Genomic DNA, 13,320 nt, shown 5'->3' on the forward strand with positions numbered 1-13,320 from the left:
TATCAATACTCTAGGTGACTAGCTGCTCGACACGGAAGTCAGACAGCGGTACCGTAGAAGAGGGAAAACTCGATGTGGGGGTAATCTGTAGCAGATCAGAGAATCCAAAAACCGTGTAGAGACGGCAGGAGAAAAACACAAAACGTGATCAGCCCAAATGACAGAAACAACTAGCGCAAAACCCAGAGCACGGCGCGATGAGAAAGCCAGATCTATGTTCGCCGGTCTCAGCATAAGAGCTGGGAGCCCGGCCATCCGTGATAAATTTCTGCACTACTCCGCTGCAAGGTCCACTCCAGCTCATCCGTGTCCCATTTGCAGGGGTACTGTATCCCCGCCCCCGAAAAGCCCTCGGTCACAACTGGAGAGGGTGCGAGACTCCTTGTCAGCAGGCAACTAACCATCGCCTTAGACAACGATGACTCAGCTGGTTTTGCCGGAACGGCAGAAGACTGCAGATGCTGACGTCGTGGTGGAGGTGGCAACATATTTGCACATTGCTGCAACTGAAGCCCCCTACCAGGGAGACACCACGACCAATACCGTCGCCCAACTGGCAGGGAAACAGTGGCGATGCATGTAGGACAGATTGCACATGCAACTGATCTGAATGACAGGTCAGCTGCTCCCAGCCGACATCCACCACAAACAAATGCCGATATTTGTGGCTCAGCAGAACTGATAGTTACCCCAGCTGCCGGCCAAAAAAACGAGGCCAAATGACAGCCCTACGAGGAAAATGCGGCAGACTGCGACACTCCAGGGCACAAGTGAGTTAACAAATCCAACACGCCCTGTGCTGGGCACCCATATGCAAATGTTCCACTGGACTGCACTCATTAACTGCTGTCACCTAGCATGTGCACCATCACAGGATGGGGCAAACATGGACTTCTTCAGATGGCCCTTGAAAGTTTGTACAAATCGCTCCGCCTCGGAATTAAGTCAGCTGAAATGGGGCAGTTGTCGCATGCTGGCTACCACTGCAAACGCAAAAACCTTGAAACTCCCATGACAGAAATTGCTGACCATTACCAGACACGAAGGTCCGATTTTAGCCTTCCATAGCAAAATGACTGACAGTGCATGAATAGTTGTTGTATATGTTGTGGAGGGCAGCTGGGCTACGTGTGGGAAATTGGACAATGCTTCCACCATCAACAACCACTTGCTTCCTAAAACAGGTCGACATCCACCCTGTTCCTGAGAGTACTTACAATCTGGTTGGCGCAGGAAAATTCTTATAAATGGAAATGAGTGTACGATAGCAAGAGGAATTCAAGAACATCTCGACATGGATGCACTGGAAACCAAGAAAACAGTAATTTTTTCGTGGACAGCGCTAAGATGGCTTGAATAGATTGTTTAAGTGGATGACCAGCAAATGTAGAGTAATAAATTTATATATGTCGCATCATGAGCCCTGCTGTGACCCCAAAGTTATTGGCAGACACCCTATAGATTTTCATAAAGTGGTCGGACATGTGACTATGGTAAACTTTACGACCTCCTTAGGTAAAGAGCATTGTATTATCAGTTTGGGGGCTACAATATACCAATACCGAATGGATCACATGTGTGACCCTTTGTGCGACTTTTTAAGTATTTTACATGCTAACAACGAGTATTTACAGTGTGCTTCTCTGTTCCCTCGACTGATCACAACTATGCGGAGTCACCTAACATATACTTTACAGAACAGTTGCTGCATGGTTTTAATAACATTTTTCTACACGTCTGTTGAGATAATAGGGATATCTGTAAGTTGGCTGCGGTCTTTGATGCTTTCCTGGGAAAGAGATCCGTCTGCCTCTAACCTGACATGGATCTGCATTAAAAGATGATAGAAAGTAGATGGAGGAATCGGTTGGGAGCAGCTGTAACGAGGTATGATTTAATGGTAAACTGATGACGCAAACTAGAGAGAGGCAGATGTTGCAGCACGTCATTTATCACACATTTAACCATTTTTTCCGTAGTTTTCTTGGGATGTATCATTGCGTGGTATCACCTGCATTCGACTCGTGTACAACTTCATGTTATGTGTGTGACTTAGAGCACTATCTACGATCGTTAGCAGGAAACCTCTACATACCACAGTCAGCAGAGTACTACCAACGCATGTGTGATGAATCATGTCCACCAAACCGATGGAAAAGCTATTTCGGCGGCCTCCTCTACACGAACAATGATGTATACAAAGTACTCCATTTCCCTACCACATCTCGGATATAAATCGAGTCTTAAGTGTTATGACTGCAGTGATTCTAAGTTACTGATAGGGGGTTGTGAGGTATGCAATCCCAGTGTATACATTTGCTTGACAGATGTTGTGTGTGGAAGAGACTGTGTTCTGTTCATGGACGGCAGCATGGCGTGTAATTTCACTTGTCAAACCCCGCTGCTATGCGTTTTGTCTATTTCCTCATAACAAATCGTTGTTTCATGCATTTTCTGTTGCTGACGAACATTTTTTAGGACTGATGGGAGCATAGCAACAGTAATAAAATGTGAACAGTGGGAGCTGTACGCCTCTGGAAAGCAATATAGTGCATTTATCAGAAAGAATCCATGGTTTTTTTCCTTTGGTGCAGAAGATAGTAGTTTCATCATTTTAAAGTTTCTCGCCATAGTGAGTGGGACAGAAAACTTGCAGCGTGAACGTAAATCAGGTGCTGGAAATATATTTCCTGCGCTGGAGTATTAACAGTGTTGCATTTGAAGGAACTAAAATATCAGAAATCACACTGCTTTAACATTATATCATGTTTAAGTGCCGGACTCTTACCAGTATCTTCCTGATATAGAACCCAAACACCGCAACAATATTACAGAATTGATAGCATACATAAAACGCTCCAAACTCTTTCCATCTGGACCTCCATCATGCATAAACCATACATGCATACGTTCCTTCTTCTTCTTAATCGTCTGTTATACCACCACAATGCTCTCCAATGTGTTAGGCTCGTATCTACTATATACCAGTTGTAACGAAATTTTTTTGGCAGGGGTAGTGACTGGAATGCAACAAAAATAATCATTGAAAGATTTTTGATTAAACAGAGAATTTGAAAAGTTTGTTGTTACACTTGTGTTCCAATGACATCAAAAACATGTGATCATGGGGGTGTTTCTTACTGATCTCTCTAGCCTTCACCACTCAACGATAACTTCGAGACAAATACATTTGTTTACTGCTAGAACAGTTTCCAAACGCTACACTTTAGTAATTAGTTCTACAGTGACATATAAAGTTTAGTTCATTGCTTATACATATCTTAGGTCGGTTTCCAAACGTTACACTTTAGTAATTAGTTCTACAGTGACATATAAAATTTAGTTCATTGCTTATACATATCTTAAGTCGGTGTAACTCAGAGTAATCTGCTTCCTGCCGATGCTGCTGAAGTCGTCATCCCGGTCCATTTCATCTGCAAACTGGGTCTAGCTACATGAATTCCATGGAATAATCCAGGTACCAAGTCGTTTTATAGTGGTTTATTAATGAGGAGCTGCACAACTGGTTCTTGGTGGGAGTCCACTCCACATAACCGGCTACATAGCCAACCACAAACAAGCTAAGATATCGATACAATCATCACCGCATACAGCTTTCATTCTTCTATGGATTTCAATTGGAGGCAAGTTTTCTGCAGTTAGACACCCGATTACAGCACGCTGTTTCTCAAGTACCCGACACAGTTACGTTACACATCGCGATGTTACACGGTACAATTCGGAGCCATCTAGCGGCAGAGGGTTACAAGCGTCAGCGAAGCGGGAAAGTCGCTCGAATAATATGGGTGACATGTACACTACTGGCCATTAAAATTGCTACACCAAGAAGAAGTGCTGATGATAAGCGGTTATTTTTTGGACAAATATATTATACTAGAACTGACATGTGATTACATTTTCACGCAATTTGGGTGCATAGATCCTGAGAAATCAGTACCCAGAACAACCACCTATGACAGTAATAACGGCCTTGATACGCCTGGGAATTGAGTCGAACAGAGCTTCGATGGCGTGTACAGGTACAGCTGCCCATGCAACTTCAACACGATACCACAGTTCATCAAGAGTAGTGACTGGCGTATTGTGACGAGCCAGTTGCTCGGCCACCATTGACTAGACGTTTTCAATTGGTGAGAGATCTGGAGACTGTGGCTGGCCAGGGCAACAGTCAAACATTTTATGTATCCAGAAAGGTCCGTACACGACCTGCAACATGCGGTCGTGTATTATCCTGCTGAAATGTAGGGTTTCGCAGGGATCGAATGAAGGGTAGAGCCACGGGTCGTAACACATCTGAAATGTAGCGTCCACTGTTCAAAGTGCCGTCAATGTGAACAAGGGGTGACCGAGACGTGTAACCAATGGCATCCCATACCATCACGCCGGGTGATACGCTAGCATGGCGATGACGAATACACGCTTCCAATGTGCGTTCACCGCGAGTCGCCAAACACGGATGCGACCGTCATGATGCTGTAAACAGAACCTGGATTCATCTGAAAAAATGACGTTTTGCCATTCGTGCACCCAGGTTCGTCGTTGAGTACACCATCGCAGGCGCTTCTGTCTGTGATGCAGGGTCAAGTGTAACCGCAGCCATGGTCTCCGAGCTGATAGTCCATGCTGCTGCAAATGTCGTAAAAACTGTTCGTGCAGATGGTTGTTGTCTTGCAAACGTCCCCATCAGTTGACTCAGGAATCGAGACGTGGCCGCACGATCCGTTACAGCCATGCAGATAAGATTCCTGTCATCTCGACTGCTAGTGAGACGAGGCCGTTGGGATCCAGCACGGCATTCCGTATTACCCTCCTGAAACCACCGATTCCATATTCAGCTAACAATCATTGGATTACGACCAACGCGAGCAGCAATGTCGCGATACGATAAACTGCAATCGCGATAGGCTAGAATCCGACCTTTATCAAAGTCGGAAACGTGAAGGTACGCATTTCTCCTCCTGACACGAGGCATCACAACAACGTTTCACCAGGCAACGCCGGTCAACTGCTGTTTGTGTATGAGAAATCGGTTGGAAACTTTCCTCATGTCAGCACGTTGTAGGTGTCACCACCGGCGCCAATCTTGCGTGAATGCTCTGAAAAGCTAATCATTTGCATATCACAGCATCTTCTTCCTGTCGGTTAAATTTCGCGTCTGTAGCACGTCATCTTCGTGGTGTAGCAATTTTAATGGCCAGTAGTGTTGTAATACCTCAACCGATATTGAGAAAAGAATTCGGAGGAATTACTTTTCATCACGACCTTGTATTTTAAACTTCATGTGTGTAATCGGTGCTTGCCTGACAAAAGCTGTTATATACAAATGGGGCTGCTGTTACTGCAGATACACAGAGGTGAACGATCCATCCCTGTGATTGTAGCGTGAAATATTTTTCGACTGGTGGGAGGCGGGCGACTTGCATGTTACGAACGAAGGATGAACATTACCTAATTTTTATTATGTTTAAAAGGCACTGAGGCTTTCCGTCCACAACACCGAACTGCGACAGTTAGTAACTGATACAGCAGCCTGAGCTTCCACACTTGTTTCGTGATCCTCCCAATTAGTAAACAAAGCACCAGCTAAAGGCCAGCGAACAGCGGTAGCGCGCCCGGTTTTCCTTGAGAGGCACCCACATGCCTTGCTCATACAGTGGCATCAAGCAGTCAGGCCTGCAAGATGAGTGGTCCGCCAAGCGAGTGGATTCATTCTTATCTGTCGAGTAACATGAACTGTAGTACTCACAATAAAGTTACAAATTATCCTCCTGTATGAATAATGCGCAACGGAAACGTACATCTGACTATCAGTAATTTACAGAACTCTGAGTGTTCACTAAATACCACATTTTCTTTTTTTTTTATTTAACGGCTTTTATCAACACGTGGCCATCGCACTGAATATGAGTGGCGTACGCAATATAAATTCTGGATATCATGACAACATACAATTCGAAGGAAAAGGCCACCAATCTTTTTCTTTTCACTATCTTATTTATTCCGATAAATTCTATAACCTAAACACACAAATTCTATAACCTACAACAATAACACATGAGAAATTCCGCCCAGTGGGCATGGCTTTACATTGGTGATTCTCTATCTTATGGTCTCGTAATTATTCAAAGCTACAGTGCACTTTCTGGATAGGATGGTGGATCTTTTTTTGCTATATCTTACACTTCGACTCTCACAACCATCATCACGAAACTTTCCTCTAGACCAAGCGGTACAAAAGGAACACGCATAACCTACTACCTCTGCAACTACCTAGCTACCCTCCCATGCAAACCACACATACCCAAATTACATGACATACACCACACTACAACATGGAATACAACACAATAAATAGTCATAACACTATCACTTTCAGCTTTCCCACTTCAATTAGTATTTATCCCAGTTTCACACGACACTGCTCCACTTCGTAATTCTTCTTTCCTACTATGAACTCTGGAGATATATGCATGTCTTCCTGTGCAATGCAAGCCAAGTGGCGTTGCTGGATAGACGGCTGACTCACCTTGCTTCTCTCTCAGAGTATTATAGTTTGAATCAAGCATCACACGGAAGCATAACATGCAAAGTAATATTAAGAGCATATTCATCACACACGCGAATCCTCAACTGATACCATGTACGAGTACTTCTCTTTATCCTTTGTCTCATACACAGATTGAGACTCACACAGTACTCACCACGTGGAAGTACTCGTCTCTAATTTCAAGTCCTGCACACGCCATTCCTTAAATATTTCAACTTATAGTACACACGCTAGTAATTCAGCTTAACTTAAGCACACGGAAGTATTTCAACTTATTGCTACACGTGGTTTCATTGTGACCGTTGGTCACTTCCGAAGATTACTACGATCCCATTAATATTACCTGCCTGACATTTAATTCTCCCCACAAAAGTTCCTGAAATAGAGAAATTATTATTTCAAACTACTCTTAAATATTCCACATGCATTCCATGTCTCCACTCTTTTGTCTTTACGGAGCACACCTAAGACAGGTCTTAACAGCACAAGATCCAACGGCAGAGTGCTGAAACATGGCCGTTCTTCAGGTTCTCTCGCACCTCTGCCGAAGTGGGGGAGCACCTTGCTACCGTATTGGTCAGCCACATTTCAGGCGCTCAAAGCTCTGGTAAATTTCATCTCTTTGGTCCCACCAAAGGTGGCCAAAGGATCGTCTCAAAGATGATCATATATTCACATTCACTATCTGCGGTTAGCAGACGACCATACATTCATTCATTTCACAGATCTCACCAAACTGGATGTAGGGATTTATTTTGTGGGAGTGCACATGTGATCAATTAAATAAATAAATTGTCATTCTTTCCCACACTGGTATCCGGCTTCGCTGTATTAATTGAAATTGAGTTATTTTACAAAAAAAATGTGTTGTTCTGACAAAAATAATGAAGTATGTTGTACCTATTTTCAATGTCGGGCGGTACTGTACCCTTTGATCCTCACCCACAGGGACTAGCGGCGCCTGGGGCAACCCAGAGCGCTAGCAGGATCCCCGTTGTCGAGGGGCGGGGTTGTGGGTGTGGGTGGGGGTGTGGGTGCGGGACCCGGAGCCTCGTTTATTTATTTATACAGCGGGATGAGAGGCGGGCGTGAGACATTTCACAGATGAGCTGTCCCGGCTGAGTGCTTAACCAGCGGATAGGCAGCACGACGCGACGGCACCCACTACGAGTGTTTTCGTAGGGATGAGAAACACAAGCAGGCGGATATTCTTACAACACATCATACTTTTGTCCGTTAACATGTTTCTGTATTTTTCTGACAGATTTCCGTACTCTGCGGACTTTTATGTATTCGACGTCGCGTTTGCTTGTTTGATAACGATAAACAGAAAATTACTAGAAACGGCGATCTGACTTTCGTTCATCGTTTGTTCCGTTTCTGTGAAAGTGGTGTAACACCTATTGAGGGCCATTGTTTCTTGGGAAAACAATTTCATATTTCATGGTCAACACACCCAAATTACCTTTTTTCATTCAATGTTTTTTATAAACAGGCTCTCGACTTATTATGTCATCTGTGTCATCTGTGGTTTCCAACATATTCGATTTATTTGATTAGAAAAGAAAGTAAGTAGGCTACGTCAGCTACTGTAAGGGTGACCATAACTATGCTTATGGAAGAAGTGTTTAGATTCTTGTATGCTATATAAAATCAAACATATACGCTGAGCTGAATAAGCTCTATTGACAGATTCGGGAGCCGAAGCGACTGCTGGATATAAATTATGCAGTCAAGGGAGAACTTTGCATGCCTTGCAAACACAAGTTTACCCATTACAGTAGAAGTCAGTTCACCACAACAAGAACTGAGTGTGGTGAAAATAAAAGAAGGCTGCGAACTTTAAGAAGACGTTGGTATCAAGATAAATCGAGAGGAAAGGAGTAGGTGGTCGAAGCAGTACACGATTTTATTGTCAGTGGAGTAAAATGCGAAAACGTCATGACAAAACAGAGGCGACGTATTATTTAAAAATAAAGCAAGTGATAACCATACAAAGTAAAAAAAGAAGTAAACTATTGAAAGGAGACACGTGAGAATATTGGAAAAAGCTGTCGTTAACGAAATTGACTCTGTGTTGGACCGTTAGTTACTAACACGCGGCTGTATATGGTGCAAGACAACATGAAATAGTTATCATCGTAACTAAGACGAGTTTCAATAATTCCACGATGTTTTTCAGGTACTAACACTCTCATCGTCCACTAGATACAATGCTTTGTACAACTGGTGATTTCTGCATATAAGTTCCCTTTCGATACAATCCTCTGCATCACAATTCGCACTGAAGATGGAACACGAAACTTACAGCAGTGCAAATTGCCACCCAAAGACTTACCTTACTGGAAACTGAATGACTGATGCAAATAATTACTACATTTTGTTTTATAAGATTTTGTTAATAGTTGTAATACATCATAGATTAGAGCTTCCAGTGTGGTAAAACAATTCTAAAAAACGACGTGGCAGGCCATCTATCTGTGAAGAACCGCGATCGCAAAACTAGTGGAAACTTTGTTTCTCGAATGCCGACGAATCGTAACAGTAGCGGTAGCGGAAAAAGTGACTATCGATCATGGCAAAGTTTGAACATCTTGCGCGAAATTTTGAACGCAATAAAGTTCGCCAACCGCTGGGTTGCGCGGCTGCTACACCCATTTACAAAGCGGAAGCGAGACAGTAGCGGACATGTTGCAGCCAGCTGTGTCAGGCCTACCCAGGTGACTTCTTTAGCCGCCAGACCACCATAGACAAGTTCTGCGTGTATCTCCATGGCCTCCAGACAAAGGAGCAAGGCAAACAGCGCGAACGTCAAGAACTGCTTTGACGCCTCTATGAGCGCTGTAGTAAATTTTCGCAGTCCCTAAACTGCTGAAGTATATTCATTGAGTCTTCATTTAATACTGTTTCTTGAAACTTGGTAAGATTTCGCCGGATAGTTTGGCGTCTATCTTCAAGCGTCTATTGGTTTATATATTTAATCATTTCTGTGAAGCTTTCCTGTGAGTCGGACAAACTTGTAACTATTCGTGCTGTCCTTCTTTGTTTATGTTCCATGTCCTGGGTCCGTCCTATTTTGTGTGAGCTTAAATAACATTCTAAGATGGGAGTTGTCTTCTTTGTTGACTGCATTTTCCCTGTATCCTGCCATAGAACCGAAGGCTGCCGTCTGCTTCACCTACGGTTGGGTCTGGTAATCATTTCATTTATACCTCAACAAATTGCTTCACCCAAGTGTTTGAATGAATTGAATGATTGCAATTGAAACTTATTGTAGTCATAGGATACTTACTTTATTGAGTTTTAAAAGTGCGCAATTTTACATTTTTGTGCAAACGAAGTGAGTTATCAATATCTACTCCACTTTAACATCTTGTCAAGAACTGACTGGAAATTTGAGCAATTTTTTTTCGGATAGTACTTCATCGCAGTTAGTGTACCATCTGGAAGAAGTCTGAGGTTGCTATTAATATTGTTTGCTGTGTCATTAACATACGACGTGGAGTTACTTCTATTTCTGTCGAAGACTTTCTGTAGGAGATAACAAGCTACGTTCTCCCTAACAAGAAACCACCAGTCCAATCATACCACATACTTTTGCTAATAAACTGTAATGAGTCAAAAGCTTTCCGCAACTACCTGTCAGCCTTGATCCATTGTTTTCAGGGTATCTCTTTAGAAAAGCACTAGTAGGTGCTGGTTGCCATGCGTCCTGTTCATTGTACCACTTATATTTGAGCGCAGAATATGAAGATTCTGCTACAGATGGACACCAATAAAACTGGGCAGCAGTTTTGTAGATCATTTTAGCTATCCTTTCTGTAGGCAGATGTGACCCATGCTTTCTTCCACTCACTGGGTACAATTCTTTCTTCGTACAAGCACCGTAATCCGTAATTACATATTCCTCAGTGAACTCCCTTCTTGCTACGCTTTGTATCATCTGCTCCAGACATTATCAAAAGTCTGGAAGACTGTTTATCAATTTAGTAGGAGGGGTTTCATCTTCAAACAAATACGCAAAAATGTATGTAAAATGTTTTTCGTGTTGTTGAAATGTGACCATCAGTCCGTTTCACATACGCTGATGAAATGTATCCGCTGTACATCATGCCACTGGCGCTGTATAGCTCCTGGAATTGTAAATTCTTGCTTTGGCGAGACTGTAGTAAAACCTCCTGGAAGAAAGTGGGACATGTAAGGTGTTTTACTTTACTTAAGTTCCTTAATTTCTCATTCCATGTGCGAATGCGGTTGGGTGATTGTATGGCTACTTGAGAATTAACGCATCATGGTGGAAGAGCAGGGAAAGACCCAGTACGGGCGGGAATGTCGGTGTGTTTCTTTCGAATGATTAATTTTTAATGAAAACTTCTCCCTACCATCTGAAACTGAGCGTTACTTCGTGTATGACAAAGAGGAGCACTGCGTGAAGGACATGGCGAAACGCCGAACCTAAAACAGGAGAATCATCGGCGTATTTAAATTTTAACGAAAAGGTCTTACATAGGCAGTACGAAGGAGGTCATGTGTGAGAGAGATGGGGCAAATGCAGAATGTAAAGCAAGAGAATCACTGGCGTACTTGAATTTTAACGAAAACTACCACACACCACTTGACAGACAGAGCTAGTTTCGGAGACGAGAGAGAAATGCAGGACGGTAAAGGGACAGAAAAATTCGTAGCCTCAAATGGCCTGTGATCGGAGTGTTTCAAATCCACTTGACCTCTCTCCCCCTTCAATCTGCAACCAGCGCCATTTTGGAGGTGACGAAGGCGGTTGAGGGAGAGAGACAGGGACACAGAGTCGTAAACCATGAGATGATTGCATATGTCTAAAAGCTAACAAGCTTTTACCCCCTCCCTTTGAGTGTGAGAGTAGCACTCATGAGAGAGTGAGGGCGACAGACGACAGAGTAAGGCATAGTTTTAGATGAGGATGGAAAAATTACGAAAGGAGGAAGAGAGTATGTTTGGTCACTTTCAGATTTAGCTCATTTTGCTTTCCACCACTCCTAAGGACCGTACAATGACCTGAACTGCACGAGTGTTTCCGTGCCAGTGATGAACTAGTGCAGGGCAGCGACGCTTGGTGAGGAGGCAGTGCTGGGAGGCATCTGGTTGCTGTGGTGAGTGCACCGTCGCGACTGCGCGAGATCTCCTGCTGTTCTTAGAACTGAGGGTAGGCCATGTTAGGCAGCATTCACGCCGTTTCTGCTTCTGCTTAGTTATTCAGTTCTTAGTTATTGTTCTTACGTCTCATAATAGTTTTGGACTGGTTGTCCGTTCTTCGCAGGTCGTGTTCTTTCCTCACTGTCACCAGCGACCGTATAATGCGCGGTAGTTAGTAGAGAAGAATATTTCTCAGGTGTGCCTGCAACGTATGCGAGTGAATAATAGGCTATTTTTTCCGATATCATAAGTAAAGATTCTATGATTTTCTTTTCCACACTAGTGTATTGTCGATATCTTTGCAGAGCTGTTGTGTTAAGGGAACCGACCATTCCATCCCATGTAACATTTTGGTAGTCATTCATTGTGAATTTGTATAGGTAGATGAGATGCGTTTTCACCTTAGTTAATCCTGTCTTAAGAAATAAATATCTTTTGAAAGTGATGCATGTCTCTCATCTCTGATGCAAAAGCAAGCCATCACTCTTCCCTCCGGTTATTTTCCGCTACCTCCTCGCTAGAAGCTGTTTCCGTTGCTTGATATTAGATAATATGTGGACAGCGGTCTGGTCGCTCATCTAATAACCAAGTAGCAGGCCAAATAGCAGACTTAGTGGAGAATCCAGTGACTATGAACCAATTCTCAGATTAATTCTGATGTCCATTTGACCAAGCAGTAGCATTTCACTTTGTCTACGTCGCTGGAACATATTTTAACAATATCAGACAAGCAAGAGACGTACTTTTAGTTAACTTTTCCTACCAGGATGAGTAATAAGTCAGAATAGTAAATTTTGACTGTCGTCACATATGTCATACTTTTTATCCAGCAAGCCAGATTTTTAAACAAAGGAGATACTGAAGCAGTATTAACGCAAGAACCTGAATATATTGAAAAACGTTGATTATTAAGAAAACTGTTGTGGTAAGTCAGATACTATGAACATTTGGCGCCTTAAAATCTTTGTAATTCGTCAGGTTCTGGATCCAGCTTCCTTTACTAATATGAAAACAAATTTATAAAAGTTTTCTACCAAAATCCACAGGTATATTTTATAGAGGAAGTTCGGGTATTAAGGAAAACAGTTCACTTTTGTTGTTGTATTCCAAATTGGACTAATTCTCAAACTCACTGTATCACATATTTCAGCTGTTTGGTAAGTATTTGTATTTCTCTTAACAAAATTTAAGAATTTACCACTGAAAAATGTTTTAAAAACGTTGCACTTGGAGGTTAATGTGGAATATTCCGGAAATATGGAACAGAGTGGTGAAAAATATAGATAATTACGTAAATTTGGGAAAAATATATTTAATGTACACTAAATACAATTCTGAGATTGCTCTTGTTTTAAGCTCTTAGAAGAATTACTCGTCAGTAACAGAAAAAGTAGTCGATACGATAAAATATCTGTTAAGTTCATGAACTTCAAAACAAAGTTCTGAAACAATTATTTGCTTACGTCGTAGATGATTCGTTCACCTTCATTTATTTGCGGAGGTCACGAATGCAATCTTCGTTCTCAGCACCTGCACAGTCGGGTTGGGGCCATATTTATTAAGTATTCCGTATTTTTCGA

General features: G+C 42.5%; 1 protein-coding gene across 1 annotated transcript in view; it reads left to right on the plus strand.

The window, feature by feature from the left end:
* Positions 1-418: 418 nt before the first annotated feature.
* The window catches only part of LOC126188582 (tripartite motif-containing protein 45), a 197,765-nt gene continuing 184,863 nt past the window's right edge, over positions 419-13,320 (plus strand). Inside the window, exon 1 of the mRNA XM_049930184.1 lies at positions 419-579. Within this exon, the coding sequence (XP_049786141.1) occupies positions 419-579 (161 nt within the window). The remainder of the gene's footprint in view (positions 580-13,320) is intronic.

This window comes from Schistocerca cancellata, chromosome 5 (genome assembly GCF_023864275.1).
Source record: "Schistocerca cancellata isolate TAMUIC-IGC-003103 chromosome 5, iqSchCanc2.1, whole genome shotgun sequence".
NCBI classification, from domain to species: Eukaryota; Metazoa; Arthropoda; class Insecta; order Orthoptera; family Acrididae; genus Schistocerca; species Schistocerca cancellata.